The sequence below is a fragment of the Salmo trutta genome, chromosome 1 (genome assembly GCF_901001165.1).
Source record: "Salmo trutta chromosome 1, fSalTru1.1, whole genome shotgun sequence".
In the NCBI taxonomy this organism is placed as follows: Eukaryota; Metazoa; Chordata; class Actinopteri; order Salmoniformes; family Salmonidae; genus Salmo; species Salmo trutta.
Window position 1 is genome coordinate 75465892 of NC_042957.1, and position 21508 is coordinate 75487399.

At 44.6% G+C, this 21508-nt stretch overlaps 1 protein-coding gene across 2 annotated transcripts; it reads right to left on the minus strand.

Moving 5' to 3' along the window:
• Positions 1 to 1916: 1916 nt before the first annotated feature.
• On the minus strand, positions 1917 to 20146 carry LOC115207920 (zinc finger protein 501). Of its 2 annotated transcripts, none has more exons than XM_029775512.1 (3): positions 19948 to 20146; positions 11697 to 11892; positions 1917 to 3433 (listed from the first exon to the last, which is right to left on the minus strand). In XM_029775512.1, the coding sequence occupies exons 1-3, from the start codon at positions 20008 to 20010 to the stop codon at positions 2238 to 2240; spliced, it is 1455 nt and encodes a 484-aa protein (XP_029631372.1). In that variant the 5' UTR covers positions 20011 to 20146; the 3' UTR covers positions 1917 to 2237. The 2 variants fall into 2 exon arrangements, with proteins under 2 accessions (XP_029631372.1, XP_029631380.1); XM_029775520.1 differs by having other exon boundaries at positions 19640 to 20011.
• Positions 20147 to 21508: the final 1362 nt, after the last annotated feature.

A 21508-nucleotide genomic window follows, 5' to 3' on the forward strand; every position in this document is an offset into this window, starting at 1 on the left:
CCTGACAACTATTCTCCTCCCGCTCTTGGGTCCGACCCGAAACTTGTGCTAGCGAACTTGCAACACTTTATAAAATCAGTTTCCTGTTCCAATGAGCTCTGGACAGACAGCTGTAGACTATTTGTGCAAGGGATAAGAAACTTGGGCAGGAGCTCAACGGAGCTGGGTACTGGCACCGCAAATGTTTGTCTTGTAGAATATTAGCTCCAAAGTATTGTGGAGTTTCTGCACCAAAATATAAACAGTACCAGCACCCAAAATGAGTACCGGAACCTGTTTCAGTCCAAGTCAAGCAATGATAAGTTTGACGTTTCCACTGGATCAGAGCATCACATTTTTCCCTTTCACACTATGTGGTTATTGAAAAAGGGAGATCGCTGGAAAGATTTTTCAAATACAAATGAGTAACTATTTTAATTCTCAACGGATGTAAAAACAGACTTTGTTTGCTTGCCGTTTGAGGTGAAGAAAACATTACTTTGAGAAGATCAACAGGTCATTAGTGATGGTGTGTTAAGCCAATCAGAAATACTCTCCCCAAAATGGGCACATTTATATACAAATTTGCCCGCAGGCCAGGTAGCCTATAGGCCTACTTCTATGCATGCACATTCCTTACTCAACATTGACAGGAGCGCTCCAAACAAAAGACTGACTAAATTGACAAAACTCATAAATGGAATGAAATAAAGAAAAACTTGTTTCTCTCAAGTATAGCATAGGTTGTGCGGTCTGCAAACAACGTGTTGACTCCGACAATATTACTGGGAAGACTGGAATAATTATATTGAATGCATTAACAGAAATTACTGTAACCAAAGTAACAAACATTGTATATTAGAAATTACAGGAATTAATGTTAGAATGTACTATTGGTGATATGTAATGGGGAAGTGATATCAAATGCAAACAATTCACACGATGAAGTTATGAAACAATGAATGTGCACAAATTGGCAGGAGATAGCACATTCTGGAAAGAGAAGGGCATTGTGCATCTGGGCACTGCATGGTCAATCCGACATCTGCATTGGCCATGCAGCATTTATTGTGATACGACCTCAGTAGAAGTCAGGGAATTCATACTTCTTGCGCTTCGCAAAGCAGTGCAGAGCGGTTTGTGTTTTCTACAGGATGTACCCCCCCACACACACATTTTTACATTACAGCCTTATTCTGAAATGGAATAGTCTTGGTGGTTCCAAACTTCTTCCATTTCAGAATGATGGAGGCCACTGTGTCCTTGGGGACCATCAATGCTGCAGACATGTTTTGGTTCCTTCCTCAGATCTGTGCCTTGACACAATCCTGCCTCGGAGCTCTACGGACAATTCCTTCGACCTCATGGCTTGGTTTTTGCTCTGACATGAACTGCCAACTGTGGGACCTTATATAGACCGCTGTGTGCCTTTCCTAATCATGTCCAATCAACTGAATTTACCACAGGTAGACTCCAAACAAGTTGTAGAAACATCTCAATGGAAACAGGATGCACCTGAGCTCAAATTTGAGTCTCATAGCAACGGGTCTGAATACTTATTTACATAAGGTATGCATCTTCTTTTTTTGAATACATTTGCTAAAATTCCTAAACTTTTCGCTTTGTCATTATTGGGTATTGTGTGTAGATTGAGAGGGGAAAAAGTATTTAATACATTTTAGAATAAGGCTGTAACGTAACAAAATGGAAAATAGTCAAGGGGTATGAATACTTTCCGAATGCACTGTATGTATTGTAACAGCCTCACAATTTGGTTACTTAAGTCCGATTTGGATATATTTGGCTGTTTTCGCAGGTAACATTTAAAAGTTGAGAAGTGACTTCTAAAATGCTAACTCCAGTTAGTATAAACTGGTTAGCATAGCTAGCATACAGACATCGGTGGTGGTAGTCAATTATTTTTAACTGTAATGCAGTTGATTGGTGAAATTAACATTTATTGTTAGGGTTGACATCCATACAAGCATTATACTCTGATTTTACCTCAATATATTGTGACATACACATATAAACAATAGTCTAAACGTAGGCTAATTTTGCTGGGGGGCAATGAAGAGATTCAGGATTATTCCCACATGGCCCTTTTCTCCCACACATTTCCATGGCAATTCCATTGTTTTGCTCAAGTTCAATTGACTTCTTTACCGCATCTATGTTCCAAACAGGTTACCGTGGTGATCAGACTAAGTCAACTGTTTAAGAATGAGAGATGGATATGACTGTTCACTAGATGTTTTCTATCGATTCATTATTGAGGGATCTGGAACCGGATCGGAGAGAGTTGAAAGACGGCACGTTTGTGCTTTCTGGTGTTTTTTCATTGGCCCTAAATGAACAAATATCTTTCCACATACACAGATATAAGGGTTCTCTCCAGTGTGTGTTCGCTGGTGTCTAGTCAGGTTCCCTGATTGACTAAAACTCTTCCCACACTGATCACAGCTATAAAGCCTCTGTCCAGTGTGTATTCGCTGGTGTCTAATTAGGTTCCCTGACTGACTAAAACTCTTCCCACACTGATCACAACTATAAGGCCGCTTTCCAGTGTGTGTTCGCTGGTGTGTAATCAGATCTCTTGATTGACTAAAACTCTTACCACACTGATCACAGCTGTAAGGTGTCTCTCCAGTGTGTGTTCGCTGGTGTGTAGTCAGGTTGGATGCTCGAGCAAAGCTCTTCCCACACTGATCACAGCTATAAGGCTTCTCTCCAGTGTGTGTTCGCTGGTGTCTAGTCAGGGACGAAGCCAGAGCAAAGCTCTTCCCACATTGATCACAGCTATAAGGCTTCTCTCCAGTGTGTGTTCGCTGGTGTGTAGTCAGGTCTCCTGACTGAGTGAAGCTCTTCCCACACTGATAACAGACATAAGGTTTCTCTCCAGTGTGTATGCGCCGGTGTATAGTTAGATTTTCGGAAAGAGAAAAGCTCTTTCCACACTGATCACAGCTATAAGGCTTCTCTCCAGTGTGTACACGCTTGTGTATGGTTAGGGTTCCTGCATTAGCAAAGCTTTTCCCACAATCAAGGCAGGGATAAGGCTTCTCCCCTGTATGAATTCTCAGATGAGATTTTAAGGTGTTAGAAGCAGCGAAACTCTTCCCACACTGTGAACATCTATACGGATTCTCTCCTGTATGGATTCTTTGGTGTAACTTAAGACCTCCTGGACAGGTGAAACTCTTCCCACATTGAGAGCAGCAGTACGGTTTCTCTCCAGTGTGAATCCGCTGGTGAATAATGAAGCCACTCCGTCTAGTGAAACTCTTCCCACAGTCAGAGCAGCAGTGGTGAGGTTTCTTCCCTAAACCTCTCTGCTGGGGTTTGAGTTGTTCTGATCTGTAGAGACTCTTCTTTGCCTCGTCAGCAACATGATGTTGAGGCTCCCCAGATGATAAGCCCCTCCCACTGAGAGAATGACAGTTAGGGGTGTCCCCTGTGAAGCAAAGACATTGAATAACTAGGTTTTGCAATCCATAAACAATTATGACCATCAATATAAACATAACTGCCAAAATAAAGGAAACACTTGAGGAAATTAGGGTTCTGGCGGCTCTTATGGTGTTGGGTTAATTTTCCTGGCATGGTTTAGGTCAACCTATGGTTGATGACAATGCCCCCCCATCCACAGGGCATGAGTGTTCACTGAATGATTTAATGAGCATAAAAAACAGTTATTACCTTAACTACTGTTCCCTGAAGGAGGGAAACAAGGTACAGCTATAGGGAGTTCACGCACTAGCGCCCTCTACTGAGGAACATTAGAATCACGCTTGACAAGGCCAATGAACACCGTGCCACACCAGAAGTCCCACCTTCTCAGGTGATAAAACCAAGGTACCCGAGTCATTCCTTCAATTCAGTACCGCTCTTAAATCTGAACATGGTGGTGTGAGGCCCAACAACTGTTGTACTTTGTTTGCCTCTTTCATTGAACATTAGTTCTAGTCATAACTGTATGTTCCCTTTTAGTCAGGAAACTCAGGGGATCTGAAATCACGACCCAACACCAAATGAAATGGCCCACGGCAGACCACCTAGGGTTCCAACCCAACAACAAACCTGTGGCATCTGGGTATATTGCACTGCCTTTCAACGACCCTCTCCCGTCCCAGCTATAAGAACATTGTGGGATACGCTGGGGCAATGACATCCAAGCGATAAAACCTCACAAAAGTGTGTGGTGATGCACAACTGGCCACAGCACAAATATCCCTCGCCCATGCGTTGGAGGTGAACCAAACACATGGGCGATTGGTTCTGAACTTGTAGACCTTAAGATGCCTGTTAAAGGGATGCAGGTCTAAAATGGGACAAAGTCCCACCCCTCTTGGGAACCAGGAAATACTGGCTGTACCAGCCATCCTGAGAGAAACTGCTTGCTTCTGGAGAAGAGATTTCCTCCCTCAAAATGGGCGCTTAGGCCTCAGGAAAACGCAACGTGATGGCGCCGCAAAAAAGCCGGGGACTTGGAGACTATACTGCGACGTCACTGTTTGCATAATCCAGGGTGACACTAAGCCTGCACACCATTGGTCGACACAGACAGCAAGTCTCCTGTAAAGTGCAATCTGAAGGGGCAAAATGGAAACTTGTGGACTGGGAGAATGTTTATTTTTCATGCCTCTTGACAACCCGAGTGTCTGACCGTGGGGAAGAGGCTCTTTATTAAGCTCACATCTGGAAGAAAACACTCTTGATACCCATGAACACCACAGAACTTAGGTGTTTGAGTTTCGAAGTCTGCCTGAAGCACAGTCTACTCTGGGTTCGCGGGGGGGGTTCAGTGACCAGTGACCCACCCAGATTGGACGTGCCACTTGAGGGGTACCGCTTTCACAATGATCATCTTGGGATGTTTCTCCCTCTCATCGTGATATGTGCGAGGGAGCTGCTGCTTTCCCCGCTCCGCAGAGGGACCAGCTTTCACTTTACCTTTAGGAGTAAAATGGAGCCTGTGCCAAGCAGACTGACGCTGGGGGAACAGGAGCAGACTTGGGTGTAGACCCGGAAGTCAGGGCAGCCAGCTTACTGCCGGGCCTTTGTCTGCAAATCCTCTCGAAGACAGTCCTGCCTTGGCAGAAAAATACTTAAGAGGAAGGAAGCCGTGAAGCGCCGTCTCCTGCATAGATGCCAAGGCCGAGCCGAACAACCCCGTAGGAGAAAGTGTCTCTGCCTGTCCAGCTGGTCTCTCTCCGGCACCTAAGACAAAGTCAACCAGAGGTGGCGCTCTTCCACCACTGAAGCCCCCATGCTTCTCCCGAATGCTGAGACAGTGCAACGGAACATGCACAACACGAAATCAGCCGTAGAAGGAATCTCATCTAGGTGCTCTGTGTGGGGATCCACACAAGCTGCAACCCCGAAAAATAACAATACTTATTTGGGAGGAACGTGTTGGAATTAACCATCCCTTTGTTAGCCAATGAGGCTAGGTAGACAGCTAGCTTCCCATCCAATGGAGGCATTGTGACAAGCCCCGCCCACTCCATAACCATGAAGTGTGAATACCCATGCAGCATAAGCTTGGCTGAATGCAGCTGAGTCTGAGGGGTATCCTACGAAGAAGGGTGGAGGTTCTGGTGACGCAACGCAATGCACTTCCACGCTGTTGCCGTACTGCTGTATTGTTTGTTGCTTCTTGGCTACCTGACAAACTTTTTTGCTTCTTAATAACTATTTAAATCAAAGTCTGTATTTAAACAAGTTTACCAAGGTCTTAGTTTTGTCCTCACACAACTTTTATCTGGACATAGATCTGCAGGACCTTGTCCGCCCCCCCCCCAAAAAAAGTTAAGTAACGTTATGCCTTCTTTTGCAGTCATTGTACTCTTAATATAAAGGATAACTATTGCCTTATGGTGACAATAGCCGAGCTTGCAACTTGGCTTCGGACGCAATCGTTGGGCAAGTGTGGGAATTAATGATACACCGTCTGTGCCACCAGTAAATACAAGTAGTAGTGTTAAACCCCCTTCACAGTCCCCGCAGCCGAACTATTTTCTCATGGCTTCTGGGGAAAAAAATATTTTGGCATGCTCAACCGGTGTTGCGCATTCAGCCGATAGAAACTTTCATCTGGTTTTCCCCACTAAGCAACGAGTCGGAGTTAGAGCCTTCTCAGGTCTCTCCTCCAACCGTTACAGGGTCTGAGCCGCCGAAGCATCCCATCATTAGCTCTGACAAATGGAAAACCCTAGTCCTTGATGACTCCATTACCCACAATATCAGACTTAAAAAGAATCATCCAGCGATCATACATTGTTCACCAGGGGGCAGGGCTACCGACGTAAAGGCTAATCTGAATATGGTGCTGGCTGAGGCTAAAACTGGCAAGTGTAGATGGTAAAGGCATCAACGATGGTAACCAGACTGTTTCATCCTAACAAGTGTAACATAACTTCAGCGTGCAACTTAGCTAAAAATATGTGTTGGCATCAAGTAATTGTCTCTGGCCCCCTCCCAGAACCAGCCAGACACCACGTCGTCAACCAAACAGGAGCCCTGCACGATGCCGAAAGAGAGATCAGCTGGCTCTACATCACTATGCTGGGAGGATAGCTCCATCTGATCCCACCACGAGCCCAGGTCCACCCCTGCATCCCGCAACTCAGACTCCGCCAAGGTACAGGCGCCCTGGGGAGGAAAATCACATTCGGTACCACAAAGCATTCTATGGAAGACGACACGTTTCTCTAGAGTGCTTAAACGCAGCCGGCAACAGTGGTCCCATGAGCCAGATCGATCCAGGGCAGCCCGAGCAGCCATCCAGCAGAGACATACAAGACTAAACTCGTGAGTATTATTCAAAGACATGGTGAAACCACATGATTGTGGGCAAGGTCGTGAACTCAAACCAGGCTTAACAGCCTTCATAGACTCATTCGTACTAGCCATCTTCCTTACAACCAGTTAGCCACTCTAAAAAGCCACAAGAATAACTAGCAAACATTTTGGTCGGAAACTTCATGAAACTAGTTACCAAACTTTAACGCACAACTTCCAGAAGGATGAGCATGCCCTAGTTAGTGGGACAGTTAAGTTGGAATAAAGTCTGAAATTGCATTCCAATCTTTGTTTAGAAGAAATGTGTGAGATTGTTCTGCTCAGATCAAGAAGTATTCGGTCCGGAGCGAGCAGTCGCACTTCGCTTCACTCCACAGGTAATATTACACTTCTTTACATTACAACGGTTTGGTTTGTTTGATCTGAGCAATTTTTCTTAGCTATCAAAGATAATTGTGTAGTTTAGAGTAATTACAGTAATTATCGAGGATAGCTATTTTTTCGTCCTCCTAACGTAGTCAACACTGCTAGCTGCTAGCTAGTCAACACTGCTAGCTAGCCAACCTCTACCGACTAGCAGCACTGTAGAAACTATTACATTACAACGGAACGACTTGATTGGTGTAGTGTTAGTTAGCTAGCTACATAGTTGTCTTTACATCTAAGATAATTGTGTAGTTTAGAGTAATTATCGAGGTTAGCTAGCCAGCCGCGACGCGACGCCTTGTCCAGACTCCAGACTTAGTCAACACACCTAGTCATCAAACCCACTGCTAGCTAGTGGGTTTGCTAGCTAGCCAACCGTTACCGACTAGCAGCGCTGTAGATACTAATACATTACAACGGAACGATTTGACTAGTGCAGTGTTAGCTAGCTAGCTACATAGTTGTCTTTGTCATTGCTTGATAATTGTGTAGTTTAGTAATTATCGAGGTTAGCTAGCCAGCTATTTCCGTCCCCCGCGACGCCATTGTTCCATACCTAGCCAACTATTACCGACGAGCAGCATTGTAGAAACTAAATACATTACAAAGGAACGACTTGATTAGTGTAGTGTTAGTGTTAGTTAGCTAGCATTTGTCATTTTAGTCAATAAGATTTTCGCAACGTAAGCTTAACTTTCTGAACATTCGAGACGTGTAGTCCACTTGTCATTCCAATCTCCTTTGCATTAGCGTAGCCTCTTCTGTAGCTTGTCAACTATGTGTCTGTCTATCCCTGTTCTCCCCCCTCTGCACAGGCCATACAAACGCTTCACACCGCGTGGCCGCTGCCACTCTAACCTGGTGGTCCCAGCGCGCACGACCCACGTGGAGTTCCAGGTCTCCGGCAGCCTCTGGAACTGCCGGTCTGCGGCCAACAAGGCTGAGTTCATCTCAGCCTATGCTACCCTCCAGTCCCTAGACTTCCTGGCGCTGACAGAAACATGGATTACCACAGATAACACTGCTACTCCCACTGCTCTCTCCTCGTCTGCCCACGTGTTCTCGCATACCCCTAGAGCATTGAGCCAGCGGGGTGGTGGCACTGGAATCCTCATCTCTCCCAAGTGGACATTCTATCTTTCTCCCCTGACCCATCTGTCTATCTCCTCATTTGAATTCCATGCTGTCACAGTTACCAGCCCTTTCAAGCTTAACATCCTTATCATTTATCGCCCTCCAGGTTCCCTTGGAGAGTTCATCAATGAGCTTGACGCCTTGATAAGTTCCTTTCCTGAGGATGGCTCACCTCTCACAGTTCTGGGTGACTTTAACCTCCCCACGTCTACCTTTGACTCATTCCTCTCTGCCTCCTTCTTTCCACTCCTCTCCTCTTTTGACCTCACCCTCTCACCTTCCCCCCCTACTCACAAGGCAGGCAATACGCTTGACCTCATCTTTACTAGATGCTGTTCTTCCACTAATCTCATTGCAACTCCCCTCCAAGTCTCCGACCACTACCTTGTATCCTTTTCCCTCTCGCTCTCATCCAACACTTCTCACTCTGCCCCTACTCAGATGGTATTGCGCCGTCCCAACCTTCGCTCTCTCTCTCCCGCTACTCTCTCCTCTTCCATCCTATCATCTCTTCCCTCTGCTCAAACCTTCCCTCTGCTCAAACCTTCCCTCTGCTCAAACCTTCCCTCTGCTCAAACCTTCCCTCTGCTCAAACCTTCCCTCTGCTCAAACCTTCTCCATTCTGCCTCCTCAACCCTCCTCTCCTCCCTTTCTGCATCCTTTGATTTTCTCTGTCCCCTATCCTCCAGGCCGGCTCGGTCCTCACCTCCTGATCCGTGGCTCGACGACTCACTGCGAGCTCACAGAACAGGGCTCCGGGCAGCCGAGCGGAACTGGAGGAAAACTCGCCTCCCTGCGGACCTGGCATCCTTTCACTCCCTCCTCTCTACATTTTCCTCTTCTGTCTCTGCTGCTAAAGCCACTTTCTACCACTCTAAATTCCAAGCATCTGCCTCTAACCCTAGGAAGCTCTTTGCTACCTTCTCCTCCCTCCTGAATCCTCCTCTCCCTCCTCCCTCTCTGTGGATGACTTCGTCAACCATTTTGAAAAGAAGGTTGATGACATCCGATCCTCGTTTGCTAAGTCAAACGACACCGCTGGTCCTGCTCACACTGCCCTACACTGTGCTTTGACCTCTTTCTCCCCTCTCTCTCCAGATGAAATCTCGCGTCTTGTGACGGCCGGCCGCCCAACAACCTGCCCACTTGACCCTATCCCCTCCTCTCTTCTCCAGACCATTTCCGGAGACCTTCTCCCCTACCTCACCTCGCTCATCAACTCATCCTTGACCGCTGGCTACGTCCCTTCCGTCTTCAAGAGAGCGAGAGTTGCACCCCTTCTGAAAAAAACCTCCACTCGATCCCTCCAATGTCAACAACTACAGACCAGTATCCCTTCTTTCTTTTCTCTCCAAAACTCTTGAACGTGCCGTCCTTGGCCAGCTCTCCTGCTATCTCTCTCTCAGAATGACCTTCTTGATCCTAATCAGTCAGGTTTCAAGACTGGGCATTCAACTGAGACTGCTCTTCTCTGTGTCACGGAGGCTCTCCGCACTGCTAAAGCTAACTCTCTCTCCTCTGCACTCATCCTTCTAGACCTATCTGCTGCCTTTGATATCCTCTCCACCCTCTCCGAGCTGGGCATCTCCGGCGCGGCCCACGCTTGGATTGCGTCCTACCTGACAGGTCGCTCCTACCAGGTGGCGTGGCGAGAATCTGTCTCCGCACCACGTGCTCTCACCACTGGTGTCCCCCAGGGCTCTGTTCTAGGCCCTCTCCTATTCTCACTATACACCAAGTCACTTGGCTCTGTCATGTCCTCACATGGTCTCTCCTATCATTGCTATGCAGACGACACACAATTAATCTTCTCCTTTCCCCCTTCTGATAACCAGGTGGCGAATCGCATCTCTGCATGTCTGGCAGACATATCAGTGTGGATGACGGATCACCACCTCAAGCTGAACCTCGGCAAGACGGAGCTGCTCTTCCTCCCGGGGAAGGACTGCCCGTTCCATGATCTCACCATCACGGTTGACAACTCCCTTGTGTCCTCCTCCCAGAGTGCTAAGAACCTTGGCGTGACCCTGGACAACACCCTGTCGTTCTCCACTAACATCAAGGCGGTGACCCGATCCTGTAGGTTCATGCTCTACAACATTCGCAGAGTACGACCCTGCCTCACACAGGAAGCGGCGCAGGTCCTAGTCCAGGCACTTGTCATCTCCCGTCTGGATTACTGCAACTCGCTGTTGGCTGGGCTCCCTGCCTGTGCCATTAAACCCCTACAACTCATCCAGAACGCCGCAGCCCGTCTGGTGTTCAACCTTCCCAAGTTCTCTCACGTCACCCCGCTCCTCCGCTCTCTCCACTGGCTTCCAGTTGAAGCTCGCATCCGCTACAAGTCCATGGTGCTTGCCTATGGAGCTGTGAGGGGAACGGCACCTCCGTACCTTCAGGCTCTGATCAGGCCCTACACCCAAACAAGGGCACTGCGTTCATCCACCTCTGGCCTGCTCGCCTCCCTACCTCTGAGGAAGCACAGTTCCCGCTCAGCCCAGTCAAAACTGTTCGCTGCTCTGGCACCCCAATGGTGGAACAAGCTCCCTCACGACGCCAGGACAGCGGAGTCAATCACCACCTTCCGGAGACACCTGAAACCCCACCTCTTTAAGGAATACCTGGGATAGGATAAAGTAATCCTTCTAACCCCCCCCTAAAAGATTTAGATGCACTATTGTAAAGTGGTTGTTCCACTGGATATCATAATGTGAATGCACCAATTTGTAAGTCGCTCTGGATAAGAGCGTCTGCTAAATGACTTAAATGTAAATGTAAGATGAAGACCGGAAGAAATTGAAGGAATGACTCCGTGCCTTGGTAGGCGGGGATTCCGCTGAAGCACAGGGTATATTGGCCTTGTCAGGCGTGACTAATGTTCTTCATTTGAGTGCGCTAGCGCTCAAACTGCCCACAGCTGTATTGGGCCGAGTTTCCTGACTGAAAGGGAACGATCCAAATCATACGCCATGGCCGTCTGTTACCAGATCTCAACCTAATGGAACAGATTTTGGAGCGGCACCTCAGACAGCGTTTTCCACCACCATCAAAAAAACACCAAATCGTTGAATTTCTCATGGAAGAATGGTGTCCCATCCCTCCGATAGAGTTAGACACTTGTAGAATCTATGCCAAGCCACATTTAAGCTGTTCTGGTCTATTAAGGCACTATGTTGGTGTTTATTTTGGCAGTTACATATACACACACACACACACACACACACACACACACACACACACACACACACACACACACACACACACACACACATACATAAACTATATATATATATATCAATCAATGAGCAGTTAGAGAAGCAGATTGTAGTTTAATCAACACACATTGTTCTTACTTGATGAAATCAAATCTCCATCTTCTTCCTTCTCATCCTCCTCGTGTCCTTCTCTCACAGTTCCACTCTGCCCTGGTGTTTTCCTGCAGTCGACCAGCCTCACAGACACCCTCTTCAGACCCAACAGTAAAGCGCTACCGGAAGAGTTGCGACCCGGGGACTCTGGCAGGGTGGAGGGGGACGGACTAGCTCTGTCCTGGAGACCACAGGAAGTATTGTACATAGAATATCATTAGACCAAACATTTGATAAATTTAGTGTTTAGTCTAAATCTCTCTACAACATTGTTCCAAAAATGCAATTGAGAAAAACTGTAATGGCACTTACTAATGAAGTTTATAGTATTGACTGTCCCCAGAAGACATTTTACCACTATAGCTGAGTTTACCATAGTCAAATCAAATTGTATTGGTCATATGCGACGAATACAACAGGTGTACCTTACAGTGAAATGCTTACAGTTGAAGTCAGAAGTTAACATAAACAAGTTTTAATGACTCCAACCTAAGTGTTCAACCATTCCACACATTTCTTGTCAACAAACTATAGTTTTGGCAAGTCGGTCATCTACTTTGTGCATGACACAAGTCATTTTTCCAACAATTGTTTACAGACAGATTATTTCACTTATAATTCTCTGTATAACAATTCCAGTGGGTCAAAAGTTTACATACACTAAGTTGACTGTGCCTTTAAACAGCTTGGAAAATTCCAGAAAATTGTCATGGCTTTAGAAGCTTCTGCTAATTGACATCATTTGAGTCAATTGGAGGTGTGCCTGTGGATGTATTTCAAGGCCTACCTTCAAACTCAGTGCCTCGTTGCTTGACATCATGGGAAAATCAGAAGAAATCAATTGTAGACCTCCACAAGTCTGGTTCATCCTTGGGAGCAATTTCCAATTGAAGGTACCACGTTCATCGGAACAAACAATAGTATGCAAGTCTAAACACCATGGGACCACGCAGCAGTCATACCGCACAGGAAGGAGACGTGTTCGGTCTCCTAGAGATGAACGTACTTTGGTGCAAAAAGTGCAAATCAATCCCAGAGCAACAGCAAAGGACCTTGTGAAGATGCTGGAGGAAACAGGTACAAAAGTATCTATGTCCACAGTAAAACGAGTCCTAGATCGACAGAACCTGAAAGGCTGCTCAGCAAGGAAGAAGCCACTGCTCCAAAACCACCATAAAAAAGCCAGACTACAGATTGCAACTGCACATGGGGACAAATATACTTTTTGGAGAAATGTCCTCTGGTCTGATGAAACAAAAATAGAACTGTTTGGCCATAATGACCATCATTATGTTTGGAGGAAAAAGGGTGAGGCTTGCAAGCCGAAGAACACCATTCCAACCGTGAAGCACGGGGGTGGTGGCATCATGTTGTGGGGGTGCTTTGCTGTAGGAGGGACTGGTGCACTTCATTAAATAGATGGCATCATGAGGTAGGAAAATTATGTGGATATATTGAAGCAACATCTCAAGACATCAGTCAGGAAGTTAAAGCTTGGTCGAAAATGGGTCTTCCAAATGGACAATGACCCCAAGCATACTTCCAAAGTTGTGGCAAAATGGCTTAAGGACAACAAAGTCAAGATATTGGAGTGGCCATCACAAAGCCCTGACCTCAATCCTATAGAAAGTTTGTGGGCAGAACTGAAAAAGCATGTGCGAGCAAGGAGGCCTACAAACCTGACTCAGTTACACCAGCTCTGTCAGGAGGAATGGGCCAAAATTCACCCAACTTATTGTGGGAAGCTTGTGGAAGGCTACCCGAAACGTTTGTCCCAAGTTAAACAATTTAAAGGCAATGCTACCAAATACTAATTGAGTATGTAAACTTCTGACCCACTGGGAATGTGATGAAAGAAAAGCTGAAATAAATCACTCACATTCTTAAAATAAAGTGGTGATCCTAACTCACCTAAGACAGGGAATTTTGACTAGGATTACGTCAGGAATTGTGAAAAACTGAGTTTAAATGTAATTGGCTAAGGTGTATGTAAACTTCCGACTTCAACTGTACTTACAAGCCCCTAACCAACAATGCAGTTTAAAAAATACGAATAAAAAATAAAAGTAACAAGTAACTGAAGAGCAGCATTAAAATAACAATAGTGAGACTATATACAGGGGGTACCGGTACAGGGTCAATGTGCGGGGGCACCGGTTTATTCGAGGTAATATGTACATGTAGGTAGAGTTATTAAAGTGACTATGCAGAGATAATAACAGAGTAGCAGCGGCATAAAAGGGGGGGGGGGGGGGGGGGGGGGGGAGTGCAAATAGTCTGGGTAGCCATTTGATTAGATGTTCAGGAGTCTTATGGCTTGGGGGAAGAAGCTGTTTAGAAGCCTCTTGGACCTAGACTTGGTGCTCCGGCACCGCTTGCCGTGCGGTAGCAGAGAGAACAGTTGATTACTAGGGTGGCTGGAGCCTTGTTTTGGGTCTTTCTCTGACACCGCCTGGTATAGAGGTCCTGGATGGCAGGAAGCTTGGCCCCAGTGACGTACTAGGCCGTACGCACTACCCTCCGTAGTGCCTTGCTGTCGGAGGTCAAGCAGTTGCCATACTAGGCAGTGATGCAACCAGTCAGGATGCTCTCGATGGTGCAGCTGTAGAACCTTTTGAGGATTTGAGGAACCATGCCAAATTTTTTTAGTTTCCTGAGGGGGAATAGGTTTTGTTGTGCCCACTTCACGACTGTCTTGGTTTGCTTGGACCATGTTAGTTTGTTGGTGATGTGGGCACCAAGGAACTTGAAGCTCTCATCCTGCTCCACTACAGCCCTGTCGATGAGAATGGGGGCGTGCTCGGTCCTCCATTTCCTGTAGCCCACAATCATCTCCTTTGTTTTGATTATGTTGAGGGAGAGGTTGTTGTCCTGGCACCACACAGCCAGGTCTTTGACCTCCGCCCTATAGGCTGTCTCGTCATTGTCGGTGATCAGACCTACCACTGTTGTGTCGTCGGCAAAGTTAATGATGGTGTTGGAGTCGTGCCTGGCCGTGCAGTCATGAGTGAACAGGGAGTACAGGAGAGGACTGAGCACGCACCCGAGGGGCCCGTGTTGAGGATTAGCGTGGCGGATGTGTTGTTATCTACCCTTACCACCTGGGGGCAGTCCGTCAGAAAGTCCAGGATCCAGTTGCAGAGGGATGTGTTTAGTCTCAGGGTCCTTAGCTTATTGATGAGCTTTGAGGGCACTATGGTGTTGAACACTGAGCTGTGGTCAATGAATAGCATTCTCACATAGGTGTTCCTTTTGTCCAGGTGGGAAAGGGCAGTGTGGAGTGCAATAGAGATCGCATCATCTGTGGATTTATTAGGGCGGTATGCAAATTGGAGTGGGTCTAGGGTTTCTGGGATAATGGTGTTGTGAGCCATGACCAGCCTTTCAAAGCACTTCATGGCTACAGACGTGAGTGCTACAGGTTGATAGTCATTTAGGCAGGTTACCTTAGTGTTCTTGGGCACAGGCACTATGTTGGTCTGCTTAAAACATGTTGGTATTACAGACTCGGACAGGGAGAGGTTGAAAATGTCAGTGAAGACACTTGCCAGTTGGTCAGCGCATGCTCGCAGTACACGTCCTGGTAATCTGTCTGGCCCTGCGGGCTTGTGAATGTTGACCTGTTAAAAGGTCTTACTCACATCGGAGGCGGAGGGCGTGATCACACAGTCGTCCAGAACTGCTGGTGCGGTCATGTATGTTTCAGTGTTATTTGCCTCGAAGCGAGCATAGAAGTAGTTTAGCTCGCCTGGAAGACTTGTGTCACTGGGCAGCTCTCGGCTGTGCTTCCCTTTGTAGTCTGTAATGGTTTGCAAGCCCTGCCACATCCAACGAGCGTCAGAGCCAGTGTAGTACGATTAGATCTTAGTCCTATATTGATGCTTTGCCTGTTTGATGGTTTGTCGGAGAGCATACTGGGATTTCTTATAAGGTTCTGGGTTAGAGTCCCACTCCTTGAAAGCGGCAGCTCTAGCCTTTAGCTCAGTGCGGACGTTGCCTGTAATCCATGGCTTCTGGTTGGGGTATGAACGTAGTCACTGTGGGGACGACGTCGTCGATGCACTTATTGATGAAGACAATGACTGACGTGGTGTACTCCTCAATGCCATCGGAAGAATCCTGGAACATATTCCAGTCTGTGCTAGCAAAATAGTCATGTAGCTTAGCATCTGCTTCATCTAAACACTTTTTTATTGACTGAGTCACTGGTGCTTCCTGCTTTCATTTTTGCTTGTAAGCAGGAATCAGGAGGATAGAATTATGGTCAGATTTTCCAAATGGAGGGCAAGGGAGAGCTTTGTCTCTGTGTGTGGAGTAAAGGTGGTCAAGAATTTTTTTCCCCTCTGGTTGCACATTTAACATGCTGATGGAAATTGGTAAAACAGATTTCAATTTCCCTGCATTAAAGTGCCTGGCCACTAGGAGCGCCGCCCCTGGATGAGCATTTTCCTGTTTGCTTATGGCGGAATACAGCTCATTGAGTGCGGTCTTAGTGCCAGCATTGGTCTGTGGTGGTATGTAGACATCTACCAAAAATACAGATGAAAACTAGGTAGAGTGTGGTCTACAGCATATCATGAAATTAGAGGTCGACCGATTAAATCGGAATGGCCGATTAATTAGGGCCGATTTCAAGTTTTCATAATCAAAAATCTGTATTTTTGGACACAGATTTGGCCGATAAAAAAAAAAAATGTTTAGACCTTTATTTAACTAGGCAAGTCAGTTAAGAACACATTCTTATTTTCAATGACGGCCTAGGAACGGTGGGTTAACTGCCTTGTTCAGGGGCAGAACGACAGATTTTTACCTTGTCAGCTCGGGGATTCAATCTTGCAACCTTACGGTTAACTAGTCCAACGCTCTAACCACCTGCTTTACATTGCACTCCACGAGGAGCCTGCCTGTTACGCGAATGCAGTTAGAAGCCAAGGTAAGTTGCTAGCTAGCATTAAACTCATCTTATAAAAAAACAAATCAATCAATCATAATCACTAGTTAACTACACATGGTTGATGATATTACTAGTTTATCTAGCCTGTCCTGCGTTGCATATAATCGCTTAGGTACACGTTGCTCCAACCATAAACATCAATGCCTTCCTTAAAATCAATACACAAGTATATATTTTTAAACCTGCATATTAAGTTAATATTGCCTGCTAACGTGAATTTATTTTAACTAGAGAAAATGTGTCACTTCTCTTGCAAACAGAGACAGGGTATATGCAGCAGTTTGGGCCGCCTGGCTCGTTGCGAACTAATTTGCCAGAATCTTACGTAATTATGACACAACACTGAAGGTTGTTCAATGTAACAGGAATATTTAGACTTAGGGATGCCACCCGTTAGATAAAATACAGAACTGTTCCGTATTTCACTGACAGGAAAAACTTTTGGTTTTCGAGATGATAGTTTCCGGATTCGACCATATTAATGACCAAAGGCTCGTATTTCTGCGTGTTATTATGTTATAATTAAGTCTATGATTTGATAGAGCAGTCTGACTGGGCGATGGTAGGCAGCAGCAGGCTTGTAAGCGTTCCAACAGCACTTTCGTGCGTTTGCCAGCAGCCCTTCGCAATGCATTGCGCTGTTTATGACTTCAAGCCTGTCAACTCCCAAGATCAGGCTGGTGTAACCGATGTGAAATGGCTAGCTAGTTTGCCGGGTGCACGCTAATAGCGTTTCAAATGTCACTCGCTCTGAGACTTGGAGTAGTTTTTCCCCTTGCTCTACATGGGTAACGCTGCTTCGAGGGTGGCTGTTGGCGATGTGTTCCTGGTTCGAGCCCAGGTAGGAGCGAGGAGAGGGACAGAAGCTATACTGTTACACTGGCAATACTAAAGTGCCTATAAGAACATCCAATAGTCAAAGGTATATGAAATACAAATCGTATAGAGAGAAATAGTCCTATAATTCCTATAATAACTACAACCTAAAACTTCTTACCTGGGAATATTGAAGACTCATATTTAAAGGAACCACCAGCTTCCATATGTTCTCATGTTCTGAGCAAGGAACTTAAACGTTAGCTTTTTTACATGGCACATATTGCACTTTTATTTTCTTCTCCAACACTTTGTTTTTGCATTATTTAAACCAAATTGAACATGTTTCATTATTTATTTGAGGCTAAATTGATTTTATTGATGTATTATATTAAGTTAAAATAAGTGTTCATTCAGTATTGTTGTAATTGTCATTATTAGAAATAAATAAAAAATGTTAAAAATCAGCCGATTAATCGGTATCGGCTTTTTGGTCCTCCAATAAATCGGTATCGGCGTTGAAAAATCATAGTCGGTCGACCTCTACATGAAATACGGCTTCCTTAGATATCGTGCACCAGCTGTTGTTTACAAATATACATAGTCCGTCACCCCTTGTCTTACCAGACGCCGCTGTCCTATCCTGCTGATACAGCATATAACCAGCCAGCTGTATGTTGATAATGTCGTCATTCAGCTACGACTCCATGAAGCATAAGATATTAGTTTTGAATGTCCCGTTGGTAGTTTAATCTTCCTCGTAGGTCGTTGATTTTATTTTCCAATGATTGCACGTTAGCTAGTAGAACGGAAGGCAGAGGGGGTTTATTCGATCGCCTACGAATTCTCAGAAGGCAACCCACTTTTTCCTCTGTCTTCTTTTCACGCAAATGACAGGGATTTGGGCAAGTTCCCAGGATAGCAGTATGTCCTTCATGTCGGGCTCATCGGACTCTAAAGAGTCTTTAAAAAAGCTAATAATCACTGTTCTGATGTCCAGAAGGTATTTATTTTCGGTCAAAAGAGACGGTAGCAGCAACATTATGTACACAATAAGTCAAACAAATAGTTCAACTGTAATGGCACATACTATAGAAGTTTGCAGTATTAACTGTCCCATAAGACATTGTACCACTATAGCCTAGTTACAAATAAATATATGTGTACTATAATAACTTTGGAAATAATGGCATGTTTTTATCCATATTACTGTAGGGGAGAGTGTTGAGCCGGCCTTGTTTCTAGGAAACCATACACAAAATTAATACATTTGACCAAATATTTAGTAAGAGGTCATCATTTCATGGAGTCTTTGAAGAAAGAAAACACATGAAAAAAAAGTGGTAAGCAAGTTAGGTCCAAAAAACGGACTTTGACTTAGAGGTTTCATGGTGCTTGTATCTTAACCAAAGTTGACCATTTTAAGATTGATGTATAGAACAGTTGGGGTCTTTATAAGCGTCAATATGAGGTCCTAAACCTAGCATGAAAATGCATCCTTGTAGCTGTGTGGGCTAATATAGTCAAAATGTTTGCCTTGGGTAAGACTACTTTAAAAAGTGTGGGAGAGTGGGTTAAGTTTAGCAATGTTTTACATTCAGCATCACTACTTCAAGGGAAATAGTATTCTTTCTATATTTTTCAGCATTTATTACGGTATAGCCAATTTTGACTTTTATGGTTGTCATTAGTTACCACAGCCACAAATGACCTCTTCCCACATATTTGGTCACACAATTTTGTGCAAAGTTTCCTATAAACAAGGGGTGGCTCAACTTTACAATTATATTTCACAATTTTTACTCCAGTAATTTATAAATAAAATAATGTACTTTTTACTCAATACATTTTCCCTGACACCCAAATGTACTAGTTACATTTCGAATGCTTAGCAGGACAGTATATTTAAAACCAAATACTTTTACTCCAGTAATATTTTACTGGGTGACTTTCACTTTTAGTCGAGTCATTTCTACTAAGATATCTTTACTCAAGTATGACTATTTAGTACATTTTTCACCACTGTCTAGCTAACGTTAGCTGGTCAAATGGAACGCATGGAAGTGGACGATCAAATGTGAAAACTAGGCCTAGACATTTCAAACACCACATTGACCACAGTAGGCCTACATTGCTAACAAATGGCAACCAAACTTACCTGATCCATTGTGGACGCTATTCTTTCTTCAACGTTTCTTCAAGAAATGTGTACGCTATAGCTACGTTGTTTGTCACAGCGTTCAGATAACTATTATGGCATTGTCGCAGGCAATTCAAGTCTACAACTGAAACAGCTAGATCAGAGCAATCAAACGTCTATTTAAATATCAAAACTGGATTCAAATTCATGTAGGCTAATCTTACTTCAGTAAAATCCTGGATAAGATGTTACCTAAGCTATAAAAGTCAAGAAAACATTAAACAACATCCCATTCACCAATAATCCTGTTCTCTGCTATTGTCTACCTGAAAGCCACTTGGATCAGATCTCTTCGAGAGTCCAGCCACAGATAGAACAATGACATTCATATTTCACTGGAGGTATAATGTGAAGCATCCGGTTGGTGTTTCCACTCACTACCAAATATGGTGGTGAGAGGAAGCCCAGTGGCTGGCAGTGGGAGAAGATGGAACGAGATGGATTTGGCAGACATTTTTCTCATTTTCTAATCGATGAGACATTTGATCCCAATGCAGTTTTTTGTTTCCAAAACTAAAATATTTTACGAACAGGGAGGACTAACTTTGGTAGACTTTACCGTTTGCGAAAGTTTTTAAAAACGTGTAAAAGTGCGTTGTTTAGGAGTGCATCGAATTGAGTTATTGCACACGCGCACTTAAGAGTAGGCGTTCCCTAACGGAAATATGCAAATACATGCTAGAACCAGCCAATGTTAGCTTGTGCTAGGCTCTGCCCACCTCTTGCTTGTTCTATTTGCTCACATTGGAAACGACAGGCTGTGGTCTATCTTGGGTTAGTTATAAAAACCATTGGTCCAGCGTGAAGTCCTTCTTCAATAGTATTTATGGCGGTCAGCAAACAAACGTTAGAGGTGCATGTTGCCACCTACTGTACAATCCATTATACTTGGTGATAGAAAAAATACCTGCCAATTTAACCCTCATGAAAAACAGAACACTCCCAGCAATTCTTCTGCAGTAAAATCATGTAATCCCAAGTACTTCTCTGCAGCTGCCACCACAACATATTTTATGTGACTTAAATTCAATTTCTGCGGTACAGTTGATAGCAATGGTTATGAACACTAAGAAACCAACCTTACTGAAGCACATATTATTCCTATCACTCTCGAGGATCCCTTGCCCTGTACCCATCCTCCTCTACTACTCAAATCACATTTTATTGGTCACGTGCTCCAAATAGAAAAGGTGTAGACTTTACAGTGAAATGCTTACTTACGAGCCCATTCCTAACAATGAAGGGTTAAAAAAAAGTAAGATAAATATTTGCTAAATAAAAAAGGAGACACACTTTCACACTCTTCAAATATGCTGCTGCTACTCTGTTTATTATGTCCTGATGGCCTAGTCCCTTTTACCCCTACTACATGTACATAATGCATTACCTCAATCACCTGTACCCCTGCATATTGCCTCGGTACTGCTACTCCTTGTATATAGCCTTATTATTGTGTTACTATGTGTGGGGCCCATTTGCATGTGTGTTTTTTGTGTGTGTGAGCGAATGTAGTGTGTGTGTTGGCGTGAGTGTGTGGGTAGTCTAGTGAGTGTGCATAGAGTCAGTACAATTTTGTTGTTGTTGATATAAATAATTAAGGAGGTCGACTTTCAGTGCCTTCAGAAATTATTCAGACCCCTTGACTTTTTCCACTTCGTTACGTAACAGCCTTATTCTAAAATTGATTAAATACATTTTCCCCCTCATCAATCTACACAAAATACCGCATAATGGCAAAGTGAAAACAGGTTTTAATTTATTTTTACAAATGTAATAAAAATATACAACAGAAATACCTTATTTACATAAGTATTCAGCAACTTTACT

Coding starts and splice junctions, on each gene's coding strand:
- LOC115207920 (XM_029775512.1), bottom strand. CDS start 20,010: ATGAATGTCATTGTTCTATCTGTGGCTGGACTCTCGAAGAGATCTGAT. Junction 11,893..19,947: donor CTGATCCAAGTGGCTTTCAG/GTAGACAATAGC, acceptor TGTGGTCTCCAG/GACAGAGCTAGTCCGTCCCC. Junction 3,434..11,696: donor TGGAGATTTGATTTCATCAA/GTAAGAACAATG, acceptor TTTGCTTCACAG/GGGACACCCCTAACTGTCAT.